Source organism: Pongo abelii, chromosome 18, assembly GCF_028885655.2.
Source record: "Pongo abelii isolate AG06213 chromosome 18, NHGRI_mPonAbe1-v2.0_pri, whole genome shotgun sequence".
Classification (NCBI taxonomy): domain Eukaryota; kingdom Metazoa; phylum Chordata; class Mammalia; order Primates; family Hominidae; genus Pongo; species Pongo abelii.
In genome coordinates this window covers 69,231,008-69,256,777 of record NC_072003.2, presented here as the reverse complement: position 1 = coordinate 69,256,777, position 25,770 = coordinate 69,231,008, and the positions used below count along the sequence as shown (strand labels likewise).

The 25,770-nt window shown below is 48.1% G+C and overlaps 1 protein-coding gene and 1 pseudogene across 2 annotated transcripts; both read left to right on the top strand.

The window, feature by feature from the left end:
• Positions 1-1,855, top strand: LOC100437337 (non-POU domain-containing octamer-binding protein-like; annotated as a pseudogene).
• A 1,252-nt stretch (positions 1,856-3,107) lies between these two features.
• Positions 3,108-16,127, top strand: NOB1 (NIN1 (RPN12) binding protein 1 homolog). 2 transcript variants are annotated; one of them, NM_001133882.1, is given in 9 exon segments: positions 3,116-3,192; positions 3,314-3,446; positions 5,629-5,759; positions 8,437-8,508; positions 8,726-8,851; positions 8,946-9,143; positions 9,724-9,821; positions 12,987-13,131; positions 15,407-16,127. In NM_001133882.1, coding segments are annotated over 9 exon segments (1,236 nt in total). In that variant the 5' UTR covers positions 3,116-3,129; the 3' UTR covers positions 15,677-16,127.
• Positions 16,128-25,770: the final 9,643 nt, after the last annotated feature.

Genomic DNA, 25,770 nt, shown 5'->3' with positions numbered 1-25,770 from the left:
GACGGGAGAGGCCATGTAGCGTCACCGTTACTCCAAGGAGAGACCAGTCGGTAGAGGAGAAGTCGAGGTTAGAAGGAACTGGGAGGCACTTTGCTGTCTTCAATCGAAGTTGAGGGTGTAAAAATGCACAGTAATAAAACTTTTAACTTGGAGAAGCAAAACCATACTCCAAGAAAGCATCATCAACGTCATCAACGTCACCACCAGCAGCAACACCAGCAGCCGCCACCACCGCCAATACCTGCAAATGGGCAACAGGTCAGCAGCCAAAATGAAGGCTTGGCTATTTGACCTGAAGAATTTTAGAAAACCAGGAGAGAAGACCTTCACCCAATGAAGCCGTCTTTTTGTGGGAAATCTTCCTCCCGACATCACTGAGGAAGAAATGAGGAAACTATTTAAGAAATATGGAAAGGCAGGCAAAGTCTTCATTCATAAGGATTAAGGATTTGGCTTTATCCGCTTGGAAACACGAACCCTAGCGGAGATTGCGAAAGTGGAGCTGGACAATAAGCCACTCTGTGGAAAGCAGCTGTGTGTGCACTTTTCCTGCCATAGTGCATCCCTTACAGTTCGAAACCTTCCTCAGTATGTGTCAAACGAACTGCTGGAAGAAGCCTTTTCTGTGTTTGGCCAGGTAGAGAGGGCTGTAGTCATTGTGGGTGATCGAGGAAGGCCCTCAGGAAAAGGCATTGTTGAGTTCTCAGGGAAGCCAGCTGCTGGGAAAGCTCTGGACAGATGCAGTGAAGGCTCCTTCCTGCTAACCACATTTCTTTGTCCTGTGACTATGGAGCCCATGGACCAGTTAGATGATGAAGAGGGACTTCCAGAGAAGCTGGTTATAAAAAACCAGCGATTTCACAAGGAACGAGAGCAGCCACCCAGATTTGCACAACCTGGCTCCTTTGAGTATGAATATGCCATGCGCTGGAAGGCACTCACTGAGATGGAGAAGCAGCAGCAGGACCAAGTGGACCGCAACATCAAGGAGGCTCGTGAGAAGCCGGAGATGGAGATGGAGGCTGCACGCCATAAGCACCAGGTCATGCTAATGAGACAGAATTTGACGAGGCGCCAAGAAGAACTTCGGAGGATGGAAGAGCTGCACAACCAAGAGGTGCAAAAACGAAAGCAACTGGAGCTCAGGCAGGAGGAAGGGCGCAGGCGCCGTGAAGAAGAGATGCGGCGGCAGCAAGAAGAAACGATGCGGCGACAGCAGCAAGGATTCAAGCGAACCTTCCCTGATGTGAGAGAGCAGGAGATTCGGATGGATCAGATGGCTATGGGAGGTGCTATGGGCATAAACAGCAGAGGTGCCTTGCCCCCTGCTCCTGTGCCAGCTGGTACCCCGGCTCCTCCAGGACCTGCCACTATGATGCCGGATGGAACTTTGGGATTGACCCCACAAACAACTGAACGCTTTGGTCAGGCTGCTACAATGGAAGGAATTGGGGCAATTTGTGGAACTCCGCCTGCATTCAACCATGCAGCTCCTGGAGCTGAATTTGCTCCAAACAAACGTCGCAGATACTAATAAGTTGCAGTGTCTAGTTTCTCAAAACCCTTAAAAGAAGGACCGTTTTTGGACTAGCCAGAATTCTACCCTGGAAAAGTGTTAGGGATTCCTTCCAATAGTTGGATCTACCCTGCCTGTACTACTCTAGGGAGTATGCTGGAGGCAGAGGATAAGGGAGGGGTGGTATTAAACAAGTCAATTCTATGTGGTATATTGTTTAATCAGTTCTGTGTGGTGCATTCCTGAAGTCTCAAATGTGATTGTTGAGGGCCTGGGGAAACCATGGCAAAGTAGATCCAGTTAGAGCCCATTAATCTTGATCGTTCCGCTTTTTTTTTTTGGTCCATCTTGTTTCATTTGCTTGCCCCGCCCCCAAGATGGAGTCTTACTCTGTTGTCCAGGCTGGAGTGTAGTGGCACGATCTCGGCTCACTGCAATCTCTGCCTCCCAGGTTCAAGCTTGTCCAGGCTGATCTTGAACTCCTGACCTCGTGATCCCCCGCCTCGGCTTCCCAAAATGCTGGGATTACAGGGGTGAGCCACCGTGCCCAACCTCACTTGCTTTCTTATCCTTACACTCCCCCAGTCCCAGAGAAACTGCCACATACACCACAAAAAACAAACATCCCCCAATGACCTTAGCCCCATTGCTCCATTCGCTCCCAGGTGAGAATTCAGGCAAACGTCCACAAAGGTCACAGGCAATGTACATACGGTTCTGTTATATCCCATATATTACCCCTTCATGTCCTAAAGAAGACATTTTCTCTTAGAGATTTTCATTTTAGTATATCTTTAAAAAAAAATCTTGTGTTAACTTGCCTCCATCTTTTTCTTGGGTGAGGACACCAGGAATGACCCTTTTGTGTCTATGATGTTGCTGTTCACAGCTTTTCTTGATAGGCCTAGTACAATCTTGGGAACAGGGTTACTGTATACTGAAGGTCTGACAGTAGCTCTTAGACTCGCCTATCTTAGGTAGTCATGCTGTGCCTTTTTTTTTCATTGGTGTGCTGTATTTGATTTGTCTCTGATATATTTGGAGTTTTTCTGAGAACTGGAGCAGTAATGCAGCATCGACCTATTAAAATACATTTTAAGCCTTTAAAAAAAACAGTACCTATCTCATGGGGTGCTGTGATAACGAAATTAGGTAATCTGTATTGATTGACTTTTAACCGTAAGACTATATACAGGTTTTACATTTATTTATTCATTGAAGAAATGGGGGTCTCGCTATGTTGCCCAGGCTGTTTTCACATTCCAGGGCTCAAAGGCAATCCTTTCGCCTCAGCCTCCTTAATAGCTGGGACTCAAGGCGCGCACCACTACACCTGGCAGGTTTTATCTTCAAAGGTAAAGAAGGCGCTAAGGTCTAGATGCTGAAGCCGATTTCCCAGGTGTCCCTCAAGGTTTGACCCCGCCCACACTTCTCTGGCTATGCGGGCGGCGTCGCTGCGCATGCGCGCGGGTAGAGCCGTGAGGTGCTGGCGTGGCCGCCAGGAGGCGCAGCCAAGTCGCGGCTGCTCTTCCTGGTTCCCAGAGGCCCAGAATTGGACTTAGGAGCCGGCGCAAGCTCCGTGCGCATGCGCGCTCCCCGCTCACGCAGCCAACATGGCTCCAGTGGAGCACGTTGTGGCGGATGCTGGGGCTTTCCTGCGGGATGCGGCTCTGCAGGTACGGGGAGCTCCCTCCCGGACGAGAGAGATCTGGGCTGGCCGCCCCTCCGGGAGTGCGTGGAGTCGGGCGGAGCGTTACTTGGTGCGGGCGGGTCTGAGCTGGGGCGTTCTGTCCGCAGGACATCGGGAAGAACATTTACACCATCCGGGAGGTGGTCACTGAGATTCGGGACAAGGCCACACGCAGGCGGCTCGCTGTCCTGCCCTACGAGCTGCGGTTCAAGGAGCCCTTACCGGAATACGTGCGGCTGGGTGAGTGCCTCTGCCCTAGCGTTGACGGGAAGTTGGGGTCCAGGGCGCAGATGGCACCCAGTTGGGTGCGAGTTGGGGTCTAGCTGCCTTATCAGAGCAGTAGATTTAGAGCCAGCACTTTCTAGGAGATCCTGGTGGGAGAGAGGCTTCCTGGGTCTGGAGTCAGCCAGTAACTAGCTGTATGCCCTCGGGCATAGCATTCAAATTTGGGCCTCGATTACCTCATCTGCAAAATGGGAATAATAATTGTGTCTGTCTCCAAGGTTGCTGTGAGCATGAACTGAGGAATATGGCAGGCAGCACAGTGTCAAGCACTTTGCAGACACGCAATAAATTTATTTGGATTTAAAATAAGAGCTTGGCTCTCTTGCTATTATTCTCGTCCATTTCTTCTCAGTAGATTAGGCTGATGACTGGATATAAAGATCTGCACGTGGCAGAGCTTTAAAAAGGGAATGCTTTTAAGGCATTGTATTAAATGTGAAAGAAAATTAAGCTAGGCGCGGTGGCTTACGGCCTGTAATCCCAGCACTCGGAGGCCGAGGCGGGCACATGACCTGAGGTCAGGAGTTCGAGACCAGCCTGACCAGCATGGTGAAACCCTGCCTCTACTAAAAATACAAAATTAGCTGGGCGTGGTGGTGTGCTCCTGTAATCCCAGCTACTTGGGAGGCTGAGGCAGGAGAATTGCTTGAACCTGGAGGTGGAGGTTGCAGTGAGCCAAGATCGCACCACTGCACTCCATCCTGGGCGACAGAGCGAGACTCCGTCTCAAAAAAAATAAAAAATAAAGGAAATTAAAGAATCGTCTCTTGGCTTAGGAGTCAGCGTTGTTCTCTTGTTGGGAATCAAGGTGACACCCAGGAAAGGCCCCTCAGTGGTTGGAAGTGTTTTAGAGGTTAGAGGCTGATAGTGGAGATGATGTTACCTCCTCTGTTTGTGATTTCTACAATTTTCTCCACCAACTTAGTAGCTCTGTGATCTTTGCCAAGTTACTAAATCTTTCTGAGGAATGCTAATAGTACTTCTGAAGACTGGCAAAGGATGAAATGAATTAACACATAAAGCTTTTAATGCAGTGCCTAGTACACAGTAAGTGCACAGTAAATTTTCATTGCTGCTAATGTCTGTTTTTTAGGAAATAAGAGCAGTATACCTAGTGTTCCTTGTACCAGGGTAGCAGGAGACATCTTTCTGTTAATTTCAGGAAATTTTAAGTGTTTATTATGGATGACTCTGGAGAGTAACAGCAGTCTGACATTTATTATGCATTAAGCACATGCTTTTTGTTTCTTCATAGACTACTACAATTACAAGTTGAGCATACTGGATCTGAAATCCAGAATGCTCCTAAATCTGAAACTTTTTTTTTTTCGAGATGGAGTCTGTCTGTGTTGCCCAGCCTGGAGTGCAGTGGCACGATCTTGGCTTACTGCAGCCTCCACCTCCCGGGTTCCAGCGATTCTTCTGTCTCAGCCTCCCGAGTAGCTGGGACTACAGGCACACGCCACCACGCCTGGCTAACTTTTGTATTTTTAGGAGACAAGGGGTTTCACCATGTTGGCCAGGCTGGTCTCGAACTCCTGACCTCAAGTGATCTACCCACCTCAGCCTCCTGTAGTGAGGCGTGAGCCACCATGCCCCAACTTTCTTCTTTTTTTTGAGGCGTCTCACTCTGTCGCCCAGGCTGGAGTGCAGTGGTGCAATCTTGACTCACTGCAACCTCCGCCTCCCAGGTTCAAACGATTCTCCTGCCTCAGCCTCCCGACTAGCTGGGATTACAGGCCCCCGCTACTACACCCGGATAATTTTTGTATATTTATTAGAGACAGGTTTCACCACATTGGCCAGGCTGGTCTCCTGACCTCAAGTGATCCGCCACCTCGGCCTCCCAAAGTGTTGGGATTACAGGCGTGAGCCACCACGCCCAGGCCCAGCCAACTTTCTGCTCCTTCCTCTGCATTTGATAAGGGTGTTACAGTAAATCTAACTGGCATGAATCTTGGTGGTGGAGAATACAAATTTCTCAACTGCGAGTAGGAAAAGATCAGAAAATGGATGAAAGTGTTAAGGTTTTTCATGACATAGTGATCCTTTCTAAATTGTTTTGATACTTCCATTGGTTATCCAAGGTCATATGGCTTTTTACCTCTAATTGAAGATGTAAATCTGTTGTTTACAGTGACTGAGTTTTCAAAGAAAACAGGAGACTACCCCAGCCTCTCTGCCACAGACATCCAAGTGCTTGCGCTCACATACCAGTTGGAAGCAGAGTTTGTTGGGGTGTCTCACCTAAAACAAGAACCACAGAAGGTAAATCAAGAGGATGGGTTTTTAAAAGCTTTATATTATGGGAACTGTCAGGTATACAAAAGTAGAAGGACTAGTGTAATGGACCCAGGGTCCCCATCATCCCCTCTCCAGTTATCTCATAGCTAGTCTATATTCATCTATACTGATCCACAGCCCTGAGTACTTTTTTTTTTTTTTTGAGATGGAGTCTCGCTCTGTCGCCCAGGCTGGAGTGCAACGGCGTGATCTCGGCTCACTGCAGCCTACGCCTCCTGGGTTCAAGCGATTCTCTTGCCTCAGCCTTGCGAGTAGTTGGTGGGATTACAGGGCCCACCACCACGCCCGGCTAATTTTTGTATTTTTAGTAGAGACAGGGTTTCGCCATGTTGGTCAGGCTGGTCTCGAACTCCTGACCTCAGGTGATGCGCCCGCCTCAGCCTCCCAAAGTGCTGGGATTATAGGCGTGAGCCAGTGCACCCGGCCTCAGCCCTGAGTATTTTAAGCTCAGACATCGTATACTATTTCACTGATAGATATTTCTTGGTATGTCTCTAAAGATCAAGACTCTTAAAAACTTTAAAGCCATCATTACACCTACACAAAAAGAATAGTAATGCCTGTTATCAAATATCCAGTTAACGTTCACATTCCCCAGTTATTTTGTAAATGTTAAAGAGTTTGTTTGTTTGGATCAGGATCCCAGTGAAGTTCATACATTGCAATTGGCAAATGTGTCTCAGTCCCTTTTTTTTTTTTCTCCTTGATCCAGGGTCTAGCTGTGTTGCCCAGGCTGGTCTTAGAACTCCTGGGCTCAAGTGATCCTCCCACCTCAGCCTCCTGATTAGTCTCTTTTGATCTGTAGGTTTTTGGGAAAGGTTGTTTAAATTTGGAAAATGCAAAAAAAATAAAAATCTACATATCTGTATATAATAATTTTTTTAAAAAACAGAATTATTTCTGGCCAGGTGCCGTGGCTTATGCCTATAATCCCAGGGCTTTGGGAGGCCAAGGCAGGAGCATTACTTGAGCCTAGGCATTTGAGACCAGCCTGGGCAACCCCGTCTCTACAAAAAAAAAAAAAAAAAACTAGCCAGGCATGGTGGTGTGCACCTTTAGTCCCAGCTACTAGAGAGGCTGAGGCAGGAGGATCACTTGGGCCCAGGAGATTGAGGTTGCAGTGAGTTGTGATCATACCACTGCACTCCAGCCTGGGTGACAGTGAGACCCTGTCTCAAAAAAAGAGAGCTTTCTGGAGGTAAAAAAAAGAAGGAACACAAGTACTTGCAAGTGTTTTTTCAAACTTTGCTTCCTTCAAAACTTTGACTTCCTATTGTGCTTTTAGGGTCTTACCCACTGTGGCTAGGTTGAAGAGACTGATAAATTTGTGCCTGCGCCCACTATTTCTAAGAAGTCAAAAATTTTAACCTAATAATAATTCATTTTCAATAGTGTTGACAAATAATTGCTTAATCTTCTCTGCCTAAAGTCATCAAAACTATGGTGGACTCGTTTTTGCACTAGTTGAAACTACCCTCAAATTTTTTTAAGAGAGATAGGGTCTCACTGTGTTGCCCAGGCTGGTCTCAAACTCCTGGCCTCAAGCCATCCTCCCACCTTGGCCTCCCAGAATGCTGAGATTACAGGCATGAACTACCACACTTGTTTTTTGTTTGTTTGTTTGTTTGTTTTTTAATGAGACAGGATCCTGTCATCAGCTGGGCTGGAGTACAGTGGTGCTGATCACAGCTCACTGCAGCATCAAACTCCTGAGCACAAGCAGTCCTCCTACCTCAGCCTCCCGAGTAGCTGGGACTATAGGTGTACACCACCATGCCTGGCTAATTTTAAAATTTTTTTATAGAGACAGGGTGTCACTTTTGTCCAGGCTGGTCTCAAAATCCTGGCCCAAAACAATCCTCCTACCTCAGCCTTCCTAAGGGCTGGGAGTTAGTGAGCCACTGCACCCAGCTATTTATTTTTATTCTCTGATTTTTTTAAAACATTGGATGTCAACCAGGCGCGGTGGCTCCTGTGTGTAATCCCAGCACTTTAGGAGGCTGAGATGGGCAGATCACTTGAGGCTGGGAGTTTGAGACCAGCCTGGCCAACATGGCGAAACCCCGCCTCTACTAAAAAATACAAAAATCAGTGGGACATGGTGGTGCACACCTGTAATCCCAGCTACTTGGGAGGCTGAAGCATGAGAATCACTTGAACCTGGGAGTCAGAGGTTAGGTTGCAGTGAGCCAAGATTGTGCCACTACCCTCCAGCCTGGGCGACAGAGCAAGACCCTATCTCAAAAAAAAAAAAAGAAAAAAATTGAACATCCTTTTTTTTTTTTTTTTGAGACAGAGTCTCACTCTTGTCGCCCAGGCTGGAGTGCAGTGGCATGATCTCAGCTCACTGCAGCCTTTGCCTCCCGGGTTCAAGCCATTCTCCTGCTTCAGCCTCCTGAGTAGCTGGGATTACAGGTGCCTGCCACCACGCTCGGCTAATTTTTGTATTTTTAGTAGAGACAGGGTTTCGCCACGTTGGCCAGGCTGGTCTCCAATTCCTGACCTTGGGTGATCCGCCCGCCTCGGCCTCCTGAAGTGCTGGGATTACAGGCGTGAGCCATTGCGCCCATCCAAAAAAAAAAAACTGGATATCTTTAATTTTGATAAGAAGAGGTAAAATATGTTTTTTGTTTTTTTAAAGGTTAAAGTGAGCTCATCGATTCAGCACCCAGAAACACCTCTGCACATTTCTGGTTTCCATCTGCCCTCCAAGGTAATTTCTTAGACAAACCAGGCTCTTCATGCTCTTTTCTGAAACATGTCACATCTCTCTAAGTTATCTGTTCACAGTGAACTAAATTTACGTGGACCAGTAACATAGTTTGTCCAGCCCTGTCTGATCTGACTTGTATGTCATATGTGATTTCATCTGTAACCTGAGAGGCTACAGATGAATTTTCAGGTTTTAAAATTGTTTCTTTTAATTTCAGCCTAAACCCCCACAAGAAACAGAAAAAGGACACCCAGCTTGTGAGCCTGAGAACCTGGAATTTAGTTCCTTCATGTTCTGGAGAAACCCTCTGCCCAACATTGATCACGAGCTGCAGGAGCTGCTGGTGAGACCTTGACTTTTGGTCTTCTGATGACAGCTCAACTTCTCCCACACTGCTCCTGTGGGCTGGGAGTTTGAAAGGTCTGTTGATGTTTCAGATTGACAGAGGTGAGGACATTCCAAGTGAGGAGGAGGAGGAAGAAAACGGGTTTGAAGACAGAAGAGATGACAGCGATGACGACGGGGGCGGCTGGATAACCCCCAGTAACATCAAGCAGATCCAGCAGGAGCTGGAGCAGTGCGACGTCCCCGAGGACGTGCGGGTTGGCTGCGTGACCACAGACTTCGCCATGCAGGTGGGTAGGGTGGGCCTGGGCCGTGTGTCACACACGTCATCGGCAGTGGTCCTACCGAGGTGTACTGATATACACGGAACTGGTGCTGTGCAGCGCTTCTTTTCCTGGTTCTGGAAACTACCTGTGCCATTTGCTGATTTTTAGTTTCGCTTAGAGGCTAGACAATCGTGATATAATGACAACATTTGTATAGTACATTAAATGTTTAATGTTTACTATTTAGGATTTTTTTTTTTTCAGTATATATAATGCCATGTGGTCAGTCAGGTTCTTAATACAGGGAGAGAGGGTTTTTCAGCCCAGCAATGAGTTTATTTGGCCCAGACAAAAGAAAATGTCTGTTGAGAGAGCTTGCTAATGACAGGTCATGGAAAATGACGAACACAGGCTCCAGGACGGTGTTAGGAAGACACCTGGGTCTTCGTCCTCGTTTACACATCTTGAGAGGCCTCCCCAGGCTGAGTTTCCTTCACAAAAGCCAAGGAATATGGGCAACGCAGGGTTTGTGAAGTTCCCTTAACTGTAACTACAAAATTAATGTGAAAAGAAAATTGAGTTCTTCTTTAACTTGTGGTTGTAGAATGTTCTGCTGCAGATGGGGCTGCACGTGCTGGCGGTGAACGGCATGCTGATTCGTGAGGCCCGGAGCTACATCTTGCGCTGCCACGGCTGTTTCAAGTATGTAGCTGGTGACCTGGCCCTGGTGCCCTCTGTGGAACACTCTTCCTGTTTCTGTTTTTGAGACACAGTCTCGCTCTGTCACCCAGGCTGGAGTGCAGTGGCGCAGTCTCAGCTCACTGCAACCTCTGCCTCCTGGGTTCAAGCAATTCTGCCTCAGCCTCCCAAGTAGCTGGGACTAGAGGCACATACCACTGCACCCGACTAATTTAATTTCTGTATGTTTTTAGTAGAGGCGGGGTTTCACCGTGGTGGTCAGGCTGGTCTCAAACTCCTGACTCCAAATGATCCATCCACCTCAGCCTCCCAAACAGCTGGGATTACAGGTGTGAGCCACCGCGCCCGGCCCACTCTTCTTGTTTCTTCTACAGACTTGTTTAAAGAGAGCCCTATATTATGTGTGTTTCTTCCACCTCGTCATTCCTCTGGGGCCTGGGTTCTGTCTCCACCTGGGCACTGAGAACTTGGGGACAGAGGTTGCCAGTGACCTCCCACCTTATCTCAGTGACATGGGGTTAGGGACATGGGTTCTGGAAACAGTGAGCCTCATTCTTTAGCGGTACATACTGAAATGTTTGTCCTTGGAATGTCTGGGATTTGCTTTGACATAATCCACAAGTAGAAGGAGTCGGTGGGGGTGGAGATGAAATAAGATTGGCCGTGAATTGATAGTTTTTGAAGCTGGGGGGTGATGGATACATGGAGTTTTGTTGTATTTTGTCTGCTTTATACTTGAGAGATTTTCTATTTACGAAAAGAAAAGTACATGGGTTCAAATCCAGATTCTGTGTCCTGCTGCCGGTGTGATTTTGCAAAAGCTGATTCACTTCTTTATGCTTCGGATTCTTTTCTTTGAGACGAGGTCTCACTATGTTGCCCAGGCTGGTCTTTAACTCCTGGCCTCAAGCAATCCTCTTATCTTGTCCTCCTAAAGCGGTGGGATTACAGGCGTGAGCCATCCACCTATCAGATTCTTCTTTTTTTTTCTTCTTTTTTGGAGACAGAGTTTCTCTCTTGTTGCCCAGGCAATGGCGCGATTTCGACTCACTGCAACCTTCGCCTCCTGGGTTCAAGCAATTCTCCTGCCTCAGCCTCCGAGTAGCTGGGACTACAGGCACCCGCCACCACGCCTGGCTAATTTTTTGTATTTTTAGTAGAGACGGGGTTTCACCGTGTTAACCAGGATGGTCTTGATCTCCTGACCTCTGATCCACCGAACTCAGCCTCCCAAAGTGCTGAGATTAAAGGCGTGAACCACTGTGCCCGGCCCAGATTCTTTCTTTTGGTTTTTTTGGGTTTTTTGTTTTTTTTCTGAGACAGAGTCTTTCTGTTGCCTGGAGTGCAGTGGCACAGTCTAGGCTCACTGCAATCTCTGCTTCCTGGGTTCAGGTGATCCTCCTGCCCCAGCCTCCTGAGTAGCTGGGACTACAGGCACCCGCCACCACATCTGGCTAACTTTTTATATTTTTAGTAGTGACAGGGTTTCACTATGTTGGCTAGGCTGATCTCAAATGCCTGAGCTCAAGTGATCTGTCTGCCTCGGCCTCCCAAAGAGCTGAGATTGCAGGCATGAGCCACCACACCCGGCCCTATCAGATTCTTAATAAGATTGAGAACGTGGTTGTGAGGAACTAGGAGGACAGTCATGTCAAGGACTCTGGTATCCGATACATAAGCAGCGTGCCTATCGGGTGAACTGTTAGTTTCTTGACCACTGACCTCTCGTTGCTTTTCTAACTCTTGAGTTGGTTCCTGTGGTGAGGGCTGGTGTTCTGTAGGGAGGCCTCTGGGACCCTGGAGACCGCCTGGTAGGCGTGGAAGAGCCTCTGCCGCAGCCTTGTTGCTGGAGTGTGGCCTGGGGACCTACTCTAGGGTGGCATCTGCCATTCTGCAGGCTCAGGCTGGGTCTGGGGGCATCACGTAGATCATCTGGTGGTGCCCCTTCTTGTAGAGGCCCATGAGGAACTTTCTGAATCATCAAAGGTGCCTCTCTGGGTCCCCAGCTCTTCCACTGGGTGGGGAGTTGCCTGTGTGAAGCCTCATTCCCTGAAGGCCTGAGCATAACCCAGCACTCAGGCTTGGGGCCCCACCCCGCCAGCCACTCCTCAGAGCGGCCCATACTTTCCTCTGAAGCTTCACGTCCCTTTGCTGTTTCAGGCTCATGACACTAAAGCTGCTGGCTTCATAAAATTCCATTTTCTCCAACGTCCTTTGTTACAGAAGCACTAAATTCACAAGATTAACACTCAATTCTTAGAAACACTTGGAATGTTCTTCATTCTTGTCAGATTAGCCCCGTGACTGCACAGTTTGATATACAAAATAATTAGGTCCCAACACTTGTTACGAGGTGCTTAGTTCATTCACAAGAGACTTCGGGTAAGGCATTTGGCTTCTCCAGCCGTTCCACACAGCTCTTGTGTCTTGACCATTGGGAATTGATGGAGAACTCCAGAAGGACAGGGACCAGGGCCACTGCTTTGCCGTTGACAGCAGCAGCTTTCTCCTGTCCAGGGTCCACTGTGGGGGCTTGAGTGCATAAGCAGGGGAAGCCTCGGTTCTGCCCTCAGTGCCTGGGCTTAGTTCAGCCACAGCAGTGTGTTTCCTGTCTCACTCATTAATATGCTCTGCCGCCTCCAGAGCTGCTCCCCAGTTAACACCCAGGCTGACATTTGGAGAGAAGGTAGCTCGTGGTGTGACGAGGTGCCCCTCGAGAAAGTGCCGTGATGTGAAGGGCATTGATTCTGGAGCCAGACTGCCTGCGTTTATCTGCCATGGACCAGCTGGGTGACCTTGAGCAAGCTGCCTTAACTTGCCTCAGTTTCCCCATCTGTAAAATGGAGATGGTGCCATCCTCCCAGGACTAGTGATGTGAACCCTACAGAACAGGGCCTGGCGGTGTGTAGGAAGGGTTCGGGATTCACCTAACTGCATCCTGCTCGCTTGCACACTTCCTTACCCGCTCCTCCTGTGGTTTATCTGTCCCTCAGAGGAACGCGGCGGCCCTTTGCTGACAGCTTCAGTGGCCTCCGTCTTTGTGACGTGTGTGGTGCGGTTCAGCCCTTCCCTGTTTCTTCTCCTGAGGCCCGAGACCCACCTTGTGCTCTGGGGAGGCGTTTGCTGCCTGTGGCTTTGGTACAGATCATCTCCTTTTGTGTCTCCCAGGACAACGTCTGACATGAGCCGAGTGTTCTGTTCGCACTGTGGGAACAAGACCCTGAAGAAAGTGTCCGTGACCGTCAGCGACGACGGCACCCTGCACATGCACTTCTCCCGCAACCCCAAGGTGCTGAACCCCCGCGGCCTCCGGGTGAGTGGCGCCTCTCCCAGTCCCCTCCCAACACCAGAGTCAAACAGAACAGAAAGGATAAAAGAAAACCTAGTCTAGTCGTCTCTGCAAGATCGGCGATTGAAAGCCTGTGACCTAGGTACCAAGACGGAGCGGGGAGAGTGTGTGACAGATGCCGTCTCCTGAGAAGCGACCGGTCATTCGGGCAGTAGCTGTGAAAGGCTATGGTAGCGGCTCACGAAGGGGGAGCTCATTTGGAGTAAGGCGGAGGTTAGATTTGTGCAGGGGTTGAAGGATGGGCGGGGTCTGGGGAAGCCCATGACGCAGAGAGGAACGGGTGTGGAAAGCACAGCACAGAAGAGAGGGCCGGACGGGCTAGATGCGCAGCAGCTGCCGACGCAGAGAATCGGGAGGGAAGGATTGGAGGATGAATGAGTGACACTGGCCTCTCCCAGCAGTAAAATAGCCACATGTGCATGAGAAGAACCTTTACTTTCAATTTTGAAATAATTTTCAACTTATAGAAAAGTTGTAAAAACAGTACAAACAATTCCTGGGGTTTTTCCTGTTGTTTGAGACAGGGTCTCACTCTGTCACCCAGGCTGGAATGCAGTGGCAGGATCTTGGCTCACTGAAACTCCACCTCCTGGGTTCAAGCGATTCTCCTGCCTCAGCCTCCCAAGTAGCTGGGACTACAGGCACACATCACCATGCTTGGCTAATTTATCTTTAGTAGAGATGGGGTTTTGCCATGTTGGCCAGGATGTTCTCAAACTCCTAACCTCAGGTGATTCACCCACCTCAGCCTCCCAAAGTGCTGGGATTACAGGCGTGAGCCACTGCTCCCGGCTAATAATTCCTGTTTATCCATCACCTGGATTTCCCAGGGTTAATCATGTACCACATCTGCTTTCTCTTTATACTGTACATATTTTTTTCCTGAAGCATCTGAGTAAATTGTACACATAATGCCCTTTTGCCTTGAAACAGAGACTTCATCTTATGTAACCACAGTATAATTATCAAAATCAAGAAATCAGCATCGCTGCGATACCAGTGTGCAATCTGCAGACCCATGGGACTCTAGGTTTTGCCAGTTGTTCCACAAATTTCCTTTCTGACAAAAGAAGGATTTTTTGGGTCCAGAATCCAGTCTAGGATGAAACGTTGCATTTTGTCATCTCGTCTTATTTCGACTGGGGTCCTTTCAGTCTTGTCGTAGATGACCTTGACACTTTTGAAGAGTATGAGTCCGTTCCTTTGTAGAACGTCCCTCCCCTTGGGTGTGTCTGGTATTTCCTTGGGATTGGATTAGATTGGGGCTATGCAGTTTTGGCAGGAACACCCCAGAAATGATCCTGATGTGTCCTTCTCAGGACTTCGTTTCAGTGGGTAAATGATAATTGTCTAATTTACTGGTGATACTAACTTTGGTCACTTGGTTCAGTGGCTTCTGCCACCTTACTCCCCTGTAAAGTTATTTATAATACTTAACTTGTAGAAAGAGACTGAGATTATGTATATATTATTTCTCGTTGAACTTAAGTTGCCTGAAACAGTTATTATAGTGATGATTGCCAAATGGTGATTTTCTGTCATTCCTTCCGTGTTTATGACCTGGTATTCTACTGTAAAGAAGAACTTTCCTTTTAGTCCCATTTATTGATTTCTATGAGTGTGGTCTTGTGGATTTTTGTTATAGTCTACAGGTTGTGATCTGTCACTGTCATTTTGAGCCTCGCGTTGTGCCATGTGTGGCCATTGGGAGCCTGTGTTCTTTTGACAAAGATCCCAGGTACTCTTTGAACACAACTTTATGGCACAAGAAGAAGTTCCCAGAGACTCAGCCATCGCCTGCCTGTGCCCCAGAATCTGCCATTTCTCTCAGGAGCTCTGGTTTTTTATGCAGGATGGTTTTTAGAAGTAAAGATCTGGGGACTGGGTGTGTCTATTGTCCTACGGTGTCATTGCATCTTGGCTACAATGGACAGAGCTAGGAGATACATACTTGTGTGGGTAAATACACACTGGAATGTTTTGTATTTCTATTTCTGTATTGTCTTTAGCTGAACGTATGTAGTCAAAATACTGTGTTCGGTTTTTCATGTGTGAATTGAGGTGGGAATCAGGTGGGAGGCGGCGGCGTGTCACACGTAGCACGCGGTAGGCAGTCAGTTACCACCCGCTGTCGTCTGCCTGCACCAGGATCTGCAAGGTCGGCTGCACCTTACCAGCCGTGGCCTTGTGTGCCTGTGGCTCCCCTTCTCCTAATGGCCCTTCCTTGTCTTATTTCCAGTACTCGCTTCCCACTCCCAAAGGGGGCAAATACGCCATCAACCCCCATCTCACCGAGGATCAGCGCTTCCCTCAGCTGCGACTCTCCCGAAAGGCCAGGCAGAAAACCAACGTGTTCGCCCCTGACTACGTCGCCGGGGTGTCGCCCTTTGTCGAGAACGACATCTCCAGCCGCTCAGCTACCCTGCAGGTCCGGGACAGCAGCCTGGGAGCTGGGCGGAGACGCTTAAATCCCAACGCTTCCAGAAGGAAGTTTGTGAAGAAAAGGTGAAGAGCGAGTTCCCGCAGGCAAAATGGATGGGCGTCTGGCCGCCGTGGAGTTCCGGTGACCCATTTCCCCAGCCGTGTCATCTCCAGGACCACCCGATGGAAATAACGGGCAGGCTTCACGGTGCGGCTCTGCCCGCCCACGCCCTGCTGGGTCTGCACGGAACTGGACTGTCCCATGGCCTGTGAGCATCGGAGCGCCTGGCTGCCTGCCAAGGAAGGGCAATTGGATAAAAACAGGAAGAACAAGGCCCTGGAGCCAATCTTCAAGAAAGGAATTTCCAAAGGATAATATTTTTCTAATAAATGCGGCTGCAAGCTCCTGTGCATTTTATTAAATAGGCCAAGTTTTTGCTGCTTAGGTCATCTCGAGGCTGACACTTGAGCTGTGTGCCCAGTTTAGAGTTATCTTTTTGCTAGAAAATACAAGGTTATAATAAAACTAAGAACTGCCATTTCTTTCTTTTCTTTTAACCTCTTCTCTTTTTGAGAATAGTTTCCATTCGTCTGGAAAGTGCAATGTGGTGAGCTCCCTGGTGGCCTTTCACCTGGATCCCCCCCAGTTCTGCCTCATCTTTCTCTGCACACACAGTCACAAAGTATGAGTTGTCTAGGAAAAGGATATTGCATAACCACGGTAGGGTTAGCAAATTCAAGAACTATCACACTGGTACATTACTATTATGTAACATGACAGCACTGGAAATCACCCATATCAGTTCTTTCTTCAGCTGCCTAGTGTTCCATTGCGAAGAGCTATAAAACAAACTCTGTGAAGTACTTACTCTGCATTAGCCCATTTAATCCATAGAACGTTAATACAGGGTATGGCTGCTGTTATTTCAAGCAGTCCTGAGCTACAAGAGGTAAGTGACACAGCCTGTGAGTGGCTGGGCCAAGATTTCAACTTAGTCCATCTGTGCTTTTTTTTGAGACAGTCTCACTCTGTTGCCAGGCTGGAGTACTATGGCTCAATCTCGGCTCACTGCAACCTCTGCCTCCCAGGCTCAAGAGATTCTCCTGCCTCAGCCTCCCCAGTAGCTGGGATTACAGGCAAGTGCCACTGTGCCCAACTAATTTATATTTATATATACTTTTTTTTTTTTAATAGAGATAGGGTTTCACCATGTTGCCCAGGCTGGTCTTGAACTCCTGACCTCAGGTGATCCACCCACCTCGGCCTCCCAAAGTGCGGGCATTACAGGTGTGAGCCACCGCGCCCAGCCCCATCTGTGCTTTTAAGCAACAAATGTACTAGTGGAGATGGTAGGAAGGACGGTGAACACTGTCCACTTTGTGTCCCCATCTTTGTGAAACTCCTGTTCTTGGGAGGATTGATGGATTGACACCCACCTGGAGCACAGGGTACCGGAGGAGAGGTGAGTAGTGGTTAGAGCCTGGGTGACTCCAACTTGCCCTTTCCATTTCTCCCCATATTCTGTTGGTCAGACATAGAGAAAGTTAGTAGGCCGAGCACAGTGACTCATGCCTATAACTCCAGCATTTTGGGAAGCCGAGGCAGGATTGCTTGAGCCCAGGACATGGAAAACAGCCTAGGTCAAAAGAATGTCTACAGAGAACACAGGAGGGTAAGGCTTTTAGCTTAATTGCACCCCTGTTTCTCACCATCATCTTGGAATTCCTTCCCTTTCTCCTTAGTCCCACCCATTTCATTCTGTGTTTAGTAGCCGTAAGACTACTAAGTAAGACTGGTCAAGATTTGGCCAACAGTCTATATGTAACTTTTTTTTCTTTTTGAGACTGTCACCCAGGCTGGAGTGCAGTGGTGCACTCTCAGCTCACTGCAGCCTCCGCCTCCCAGGTTCAAGTGATTCTCCTGTCTCAGCCTCTGGAGTAGCTGGGACTATAGCTGTGCACCACCACGCCCATCAAATTTTATTTGGTAGAGATGGGGTTTTGCCATGTTAGCCAGGCCGTTCTCAAATACCTGACCTTAGGTGATCTGCCTGCCTTGGCCTCACAAAGTGATGGGATTACAAGCGTGAGCTACCACGCTGGGCCTCACATGTAATTTTAAAAAGTCTTGGACCAGGCCAGGCATAGTGGCTCACTCCTGTAATCCCTGCACTTTGGGAGGCCGAGGCAGGCGGATCACCTGAGGTCAGGAGTTCGAGATTAACCTGAGCAACATGGAGAAACCCTGTCTCTGCTAAAAATACAAAATTAGCCTGGCCTGGTGGCAGGCGCCTGTAATCCCAGCTACTTGGGAGGCTGAGGCAGGAGCATCGCTTGAACCCGGGAGGCGGAGATTGCAGTGAGCCGAGATCGTGCCATTGCACTCCAGCCTGGGCAACAAGAGCAAGACTCCGTCTCAAAAAAAAAAAAAAAGTCATGGACCAGTTGCTGTGGTTCACACCTGTAATCCCAACACTTTGGGAGGCCAAAGTGGGAGGATCGCTCGAGTCCAGGAACTTGAGACCAGCTTGGGCAACATAGTGAGACTCCATCTCTACAAAATATGCAAAAGTTAACATGTATGGTGATACACACCTACAGTCCCAGCTACTTGGAAGGCTGAGGTGGGAGGATCGCTTAAGCCCAAGAGGGTGAGGTTGCAATGAGTTGAGATCATGCCACTGCACTCCAGCCTGGGTGACAGAGAGAGACCATGTCTCAAAAGAAGAAAAACTTACTGCCTGGACACAGTGATTCAGACCAGTAATCCCAACATTTTGAGAGGCTGAGGCAGGCAGATCACTTGAGCTCAGGAGTCCAATACCAGCCTGGCCAACATAGCGAAACCCTGCAAACAAATTAGTGAAACAAATTAGTTGCACATGGTGCCGCCTATAGTCCCAGCTACTTGGGAGGCTGAGGTAGGAGGATCACTTGGGCTCAGGAGGAGGAGGGGGTTGCAGCTGAGATCCTGCCACCAAACTCCAGCCTGGGTGACAGAGCAAGACCCTGCCTGTCTCAAAAAAAAAAAAAAAAAAAAGGCATGGCACAGTGGTTTACGCCTGTAATCCCAGCACTTTGGGAGGCCAAGGTGGGCGGATCACTTGAGGTCAGGAATTTGAGACCAGCTTGGCCAACATGGCGAAACCCCATCTCTACTAAAAATACAAAAAAAAGCCAGGCATGGTGGCGCATGCCTGTAGTCCTAGCTACATGGTTGGCCAACATGGTGAAACCCTGTCTCTACTAAGAATACAAAAATTGGTTGGGTGTGGTGGCGGGCACCTGTAATCCCAGCTACTCGCAAGGCTGAGGCAGGAGAATCACTTGAACCCGGGAGATGGAGATTGCAGTGAGCTGAGATGGTGCCACTGCACTCTAGCCTGGGCGACAGCAAGACTCTGTCATTCATAGATAGATAGAGAAAGATAAGAATATCCAAATAACCAGGCTGGGCATGGTAGCTCACGCCTGTAATCTCAGCACTTTAGGAGGACAAAGCCAGTGGATCACTTGAGGTCAGGAGTTCGAAACCAGCCTGGCCAACATGCTGAAATCCCATCTCTACTAAAAATATAAAAATTAGCTGGGCCTGGTGGTATGTGCCTGTAATCCCAGCTACTCAGGAGGCTGAGACAGGAGAATTGCTTGAACCCGGGAGGCAGAGGTTGCAGTGAGCCAAGTTGGTGCCACTGCACTCCAGCCTGGGCAAAAGAGCAAGACTCTGTCTCAAAAATAAATAAATATAAAAAAAATATTAAAAAAAAGAATGACCAGCTGGGCATGGTGGCTCCCACCTGCAATGTGAGCTACTTGGGAAGCTGAAGTGAAAGGATGGCGTGAGCCCTGGCGTTCGAGGCTGCAGTGAGCTATGATTGCACCACTGCACTTCAGTCTGGGTGATAGGGCAAGACCCTATCTCTCAAATATAAATAAGTAAATAAATAACCTTTAATCTCAAAAACCAAAGATTCTAGCACACAATTATTTTAATTAAATATGACGTAATAATAATTGGCTGTAATCTTTGATTTGAGGTTCAACAGTAGAAAGATACAAACTCTAATCAGGTTCTGAATAGATTTCAAAAACAACTACAGGCCAGGCTCAGTGGCTCATGCCTGTAATCCCAACACTTTGGGAGGTCTAGGCAGACAGATAGCTTGAGCTCAGGAGTTCGAGACCAGCCTGGGCAACATGGCGAAACCCCATCTCTACAAAAAATACAAAAAATAAGCTGGGTGTGGTGGCATGTCCCTATAGTCCTAGCTACTCGGGAGGCTGAGGCAGAAAGATTGCTTGAGCCCGGGAGGTCAAGACTGCAGTGAGCCAAGATCACACCACTGCACTCCAGCCTGGGCGAAAGAGCAAGCCTCCGTCAAAAAAAAAAAAAACATGACTCAATTTGCTACCTTGAATCAAGTCTCTTCAGAACAAATGAATGTCTTTTTTGAGAGAAATTAGCGTTTTGTTGTTTTTTGTTTTTGTTTTTGTTTTTGTTTTGAGATGGAGTCTTGCTCTGTCACCCAGGCTGGAGTGCAGTGGCACAATCTCTGCAACCTCCATCTCCCAGGTTCAAGCGATTCTCCTGCCTCAGCCTCCCCAGTAGCTGGGATTACAGGCGCATGCCACCACACGTGGCTAATGTTTGTATTTTTAGTAAAGATGGGGTTTTACCACGTTGGCCAGGCTGGTCTTAAACTCCTCACCTCAGGTGATCCACCTGCCTCGGCCTCCCAAAGTGCTGGGATTACAGGAGTGAGTCACTATGCGTGGCAGAAATGTCAGTTTATCCAGAGTGTTCTAAGCCCAATAAAGGATGGCCTAATTCAGACAATACATAACTTAAAGAAATTAGAGCAAGACACACCAAAACACAGGAAGCCCAACACAATGGTGTGAGTGGTGTGTAATAGCGATAGTGGTGGTGGGTAGGAGGACAGGAAGGGATGGATGGGGTTTCTAGTAGAAGAATCTCTTCTACCCTAATACCAAGAACCTTTCCCCCCTCAGGAATGCTTGGCTGGTATCCACAGGAACCACGGAGGACAAAAGATACCCAGGTCCCCAGACAGGCTCAACAATGGCTCTGAGCTAATGTACAAAGTCCATCGTCCACAGCACAGAGAAAAGGACGGGGTCTTTGGGGACTTCTCCTTGTGCAGAAAAGCAGCCACCCAGGGGGACACCGTGCATTAGCAGGTGGCTCATGAGGATGTTTGTGTTCTTTCATCAGAAGGAGAGAGGACTCCTGAGAATTCTCTAACTCCCGGCTTTTAATTTCTAGATAATGAAGACAACAAAGCTTCCTAGAGCTCTGAGGTCCTGGCCTGCTCCCTGGGGACATAGGGGGACCCTGAGGACACTGTTGATACATAATGCCTGGTACATACTCCTGGGATAGAGGCCTGCTTCAGAAAAGACCAGGGGAAATGTACAGTCTTGGTACTGAGAGCAAATTAAAGCTGGAAGAAACCATGCAGACAGAGAAGAGCATTAGCAGCTGACTGCGAATGAAACTCAAGAATTCTTACTCTAACTCTGAGAACAAGTTAGGGGCTGGCAGCCGACTGTGGAGCCCAGTGGCCTGGGTACAAATTCTGGACTACGTCACTGACTGGCTGTGTAACCACAGACAAGTCACATAATCAATTAGTGTCTCAGTTTCCTTATCTGTAAAATAGGAATATTATTCTCTACCTCACACCACACACAGAGATTCACTCAAAGGGGATCATACACCTAAATAAAAGAGTAAAAACTACAGACCTCTTATAAAAACACATACATATAAATTTTCATCACCTTGGGTTAGGCAGTGGTTTCTTAAATATGACACCAAAAGCACAACTGATGAAAGAGAAGGTTGGCCGGGCGCGGTGGCTCACGCCTGTAATTCCAGCACTTTGGGAGGCTGAGACGGGTGGATTGCCTGAGGTCAGGAGTTTGAGACCAGCCTGGCCAATATGGTGAAACCCCATCTCTACTAAACATACAAAAAAAATTAGCCAGGTCTGGTGGCGTACGCCTGTAATCCCAGCTACTCATGAGGCTGAGGCAGGAGAATTACTTGAACCTGGGAGGCGGAGGTTACAGTGAGCCGAGATCACGCCACTGCACTCCAGCCTGGGTGATAGAGCAAGACTCCGTATCCAAAAAAAAAAAAAAAGGTTGAGGCCAGGCACAGCGGCTCACGCTTGTAATCCCAGCACTTTAAGAGGCTGAGGTGAGCGGATCACCTGCAGTCAAGAGTTCAAGACCAGCCTGACCAACATGGTGAAACCCCGTCTCTACTAAAAATACAAAAATTAGCCAGGCATGGTGGCGGGCGCCTGTAATCCCAGCTTCTTGGGAAGCAGAGGTGGGAGGACTGCTTGAGCTGGGGAGGTCAAAGCTGCAATGAGCCGAGATCTCGCCACTGCACTCCAACATGGGCAACAGAGTGAGACTCTGTCTTAAAAATAAAAAATTAAAAAAAAAAACCCCAGGGGGCAGGGAGCGGACGCGGTGGCTCATGCTTGTCATCCCAGCACTTTGGGAAGCTGAGGCGGACGGATCACTTGAGGTCAGGAATTCCAGACCAGCCTGGCCAACGGGATAAAACCCCATCTGAACTAAAAATACAAAAAATTAGCTGGGCGTGGTGGCACATGCATGTAATCCCAGCTACTTGGGAGGCTGAGGCAGGAGAATCACTTGAACCCAGGAGGCAGAGGCTGCAGTGAGCTGAGATCGTGCCACTGTACTCCAGCCTTAACAACAGAAAGAGACTCCATCTCAAAAAAAAAAAAAAAAAAGAAGATTGATAAGCCAGAACAGACAGAATACAAAGACTTCAGGTGCTTATGGAGAGAAAAAGCAGATCACATCCAAATGGTCAGGAAGCAAGTGATAAGAAATTCTCCCTGAAAACTGGAGAACATAGATCAATGCCTTCAAAATTCCAAGAGGCAACAATTTTCAACCTAGAATTCTACACACAGCCAAACAGTCAGATATAGGTTGTACCAGAAAACCTATTTCCATTTATCCTTTTTTTTCTTTTCTCTTTTGAGACAGTCTCACTCTGTCACCCAGGCTGGAGTGCAGTGGCGCGATCTCGGCTCACTGCAACCTCCGCCTCCCGGGTTCAAGCGATTCTCCTGCCTCAGCCTCCCAAGTAGTTGGGATTACAGGCATGTACCACTATGCCCAGCTAATTTCTGTAGTTTTAGTAGAGACAGGGTTTCACAATGTTGGCCAGGCTGGTTTCAAACTCCTGACCTCAAGTGATCCACCTGCCTTGGCCTACCAAAGTGCTGGGATTGCAGGCATGAACCACTGCACCTGGCCTCACTTATCCTTTCTTACGAACTACTGGAGAATATAATCCAGAAAAAAAAAAAAAGAGAAAACAAAAAGTGGGGGAGGAGTAAACCAAAGAGGAAATATGAGATCCAATATAAGAGAAAGGCAAAAAGAACCCCAGAAAGAGAGCAGTGCGGCAAACCTGGAGAATGATGAGCCCACACTGGGAGAGGCGGCTTCCAGGAAGACTTTTTCTAGAAGAATAAAACTGATGAGAAACCTGATGAGTTTGGCCAAATGAAAAGTAGGCCAGGCACAGTGGTGCATACCTGTAATCCCAGCACATGGGGAGGCTGAGGTGGGCAGATTGTTTGAGCTCAGTAACTTGAGACCAGCCTGAGCAACATAGGGAGATAACTTCTCTACAAAAAAACAATTTTTAATCAGGCTGGGGCTGGGCATGGTGGCTCACACTTGTAATCCCAGCACTTTGGGAGGCCAAGGTGGGCGGATCACCTGAGGTCGGGAGTTTTGAGACCAGCCTGACCAACATGGAGAAACCCCATCTCTACTAAAAATACAAAATTAGCTGGTTGTGGTGGCACCTGTAATCCCAGCTACTCGGGAGGCTGAGGCAGGAGAATCGCTTGAACCCAGGAGGTGAAGGTTGCAGTGAGCCGAGATCGTGCCACTGCACTCTAGCCTAGGTAACAAGAGCAAAACTCTGTCTCAAAAAAAAAAAAAAAAAAAAAAAATCAGGCTGGGTGCAGTGGCTCACACCTGTAATCCCAGCACTTTGGGAGGCCAAGGCAGGCCAATCATCTGAGGTCAGGAGTTCCAGACCAGCCTGGCCAACACGGCGAAACCCCGTCTCTACTAAAAATACAAAAAAATTAGCCGGGCATGGTGGTATGTGCCTGTAAGCACAGCTACTCAGGAGGCTAAGGCAAGAGAATCACTTGAACCTGGGAGTCACAGGTTGCAGTGAGCCAAGATAGTACCACTGCACTCCAGCCCGAGCAACAGGGTGGGATTCTGTCCCCTCCCCACCAAAAAAAAAAAAAAAAAAAAATTTTTTTAAATCAGCCAGGCATGGTGGTGAGTGCCTGTAGTCCCAGCTACTCAGGAGGCTAATGCAACAGTATCACTTGAGTGTGGGAGTTCCAGGCTGCAGTGAGCTATGATCACATCACTGCACTCCAGCTTGGGGGACACGGTGTGCTTATTTGTTTTTTACAATTTAGATGGTTTCGGAACAATTAGTGCTGGTGGCATAGAAAACTAATGGGAAGGCCAGGCGCAATGGCTCACGCCTGTAATCCCAGCACTTTGGGAGGCCAAGGTGGGCAGATCACTTGAGGTCAGGAGTTCAAGACCAGCCTGGACAACATGGTGAAACCCTGTCTCTACTAAAAATACAAAAATTAGCTCAGCGTGGTGGCATGCACCTGTAATCCCAGCCACTCTGGAGACAGGCAGGAGAAATGCTTGAGCCCAGGAGGCAGAGGTTGCAATGAGCTAAGAGAGCATAACTGCACTCCAGCCTGGTAACACAGCGAGACTCCATCTCAAAAGAAAAAGAAAAAAAGAGGCAATTATTAACCCTAGGAAAACAAAAGGTTGTAGAAGGAAATGTAATTATAATTCACTGCATGGCTCATTGTTACAATAGCATAAATGAAACCTAAATATTGATTTAGCCAAAAATTTGGATATTGCCATATTGGGAAGAAAAGGAGAAAAGGTGAAGGTGAGGGGGGGTGTTAAAGTGCTTATTCTCAGCTTTCATAGTAGATATGAATCAATAATGTCTAAAAATGATAAATAAAAACCAGCATATTACTTAGAAATGTGGAGGTAAATACCACAAGGCACCACTAAAAAGAGTGTTGGGGCTGGGCGTGGTGGTTCACCCCTGTAATCCCAGCACTTTGGGAGGCCAAGATGGGCAGATCACTTGAGGTCAGGAGTTTGAGACCATCCTGGTCAACATGGTGAAACCCCATCTCTACTAAAAGTACAAAAATTAGCTGGGCATGGTGACGGGCACCTGTAATCCCAGCTTCTTGGGAGGCTGAGGCAGGAGAATCACTTGAACCTGAGACTGCACCACTGCACTCCAGGCTGGGTGACAGAGTGAGACTCTGTCTCAAAAAACAAAAAAAAGTGTTGCGAAGGAGACAATTTAGGAAGGTTGGAGTGGGGGGGACGCTGTTTATCATAAGCCTCAGGAAATTATGGACTCTTTTTTTTTTTTTTTTGAGAGGGAGTCTTGCTCTGTCGCCCAGACTGGAGTACAGTGGTGCGATCTTGGCTCACTGCAAGCTCCGCCTCCCAGGTTCACACCATTCTCCTGCCTCAGCCTCCCAAGTAGCTGGGACTACAGGCACCCGCCACCATACCCGGCTAATTTTTTTGTATTTTTAGTAGAGATGGGGTTTCACCGTGTTAGCCAAGATGGTCTTGATCTCTGGACCCCTCTACTTTTTCTCTGCCAATAAGCCCTTTCGTAACGTTCATCATCACTCCAACCACTCCCCTTTTTAAAAATGGACTTTGTTGAGGAATAACGTGCAAACAATAAAATGCTTGTATTTAAAATGTACTTTTCAGCGGATTTTAATAAATACATACACCTGTGTAACTACCACCACCGTCAAGTGGCTGTCTTCTTCACAGCCCCCACTCTGTCTCCTGTCATCATGCTTTCCCAACCTACATCAATCCCTCAGACCCCCCCTCTCTTGGCACGCCTGGCTGCAGACCTGCAGGAGAGAACACACACGCCAGCCTGCTGGAAACCTGTACGTCAGTACTGCCTTCCCGAGGACCCTCAGTCTTTGTCCAGGCAGCAGTGCTTGCCCATGCTCCACAGCAGCTTTTTCTTTTTCTTTT

Coding starts and splice junctions, on each gene's coding strand:
- NOB1 (XM_009250876.3), top strand. CDS start 3,158: ATGCTGGGGCTTTCCTGCGGGATGCGGCTCTGCAG. Junction 3,193..3,313: donor TGCGGGATGCGGCTCTGCAG/GTACGGGGAGCT, acceptor TTCTGTCCGCAG/GACATCGGGAAGAACATTTA. Junction 9,822..12,986: donor CGCTGCCACGGCTGTTTCAA/GTATGTAGCTGG, acceptor TGTGTCTCCCAG/GACAACGTCTGACATGAGCC.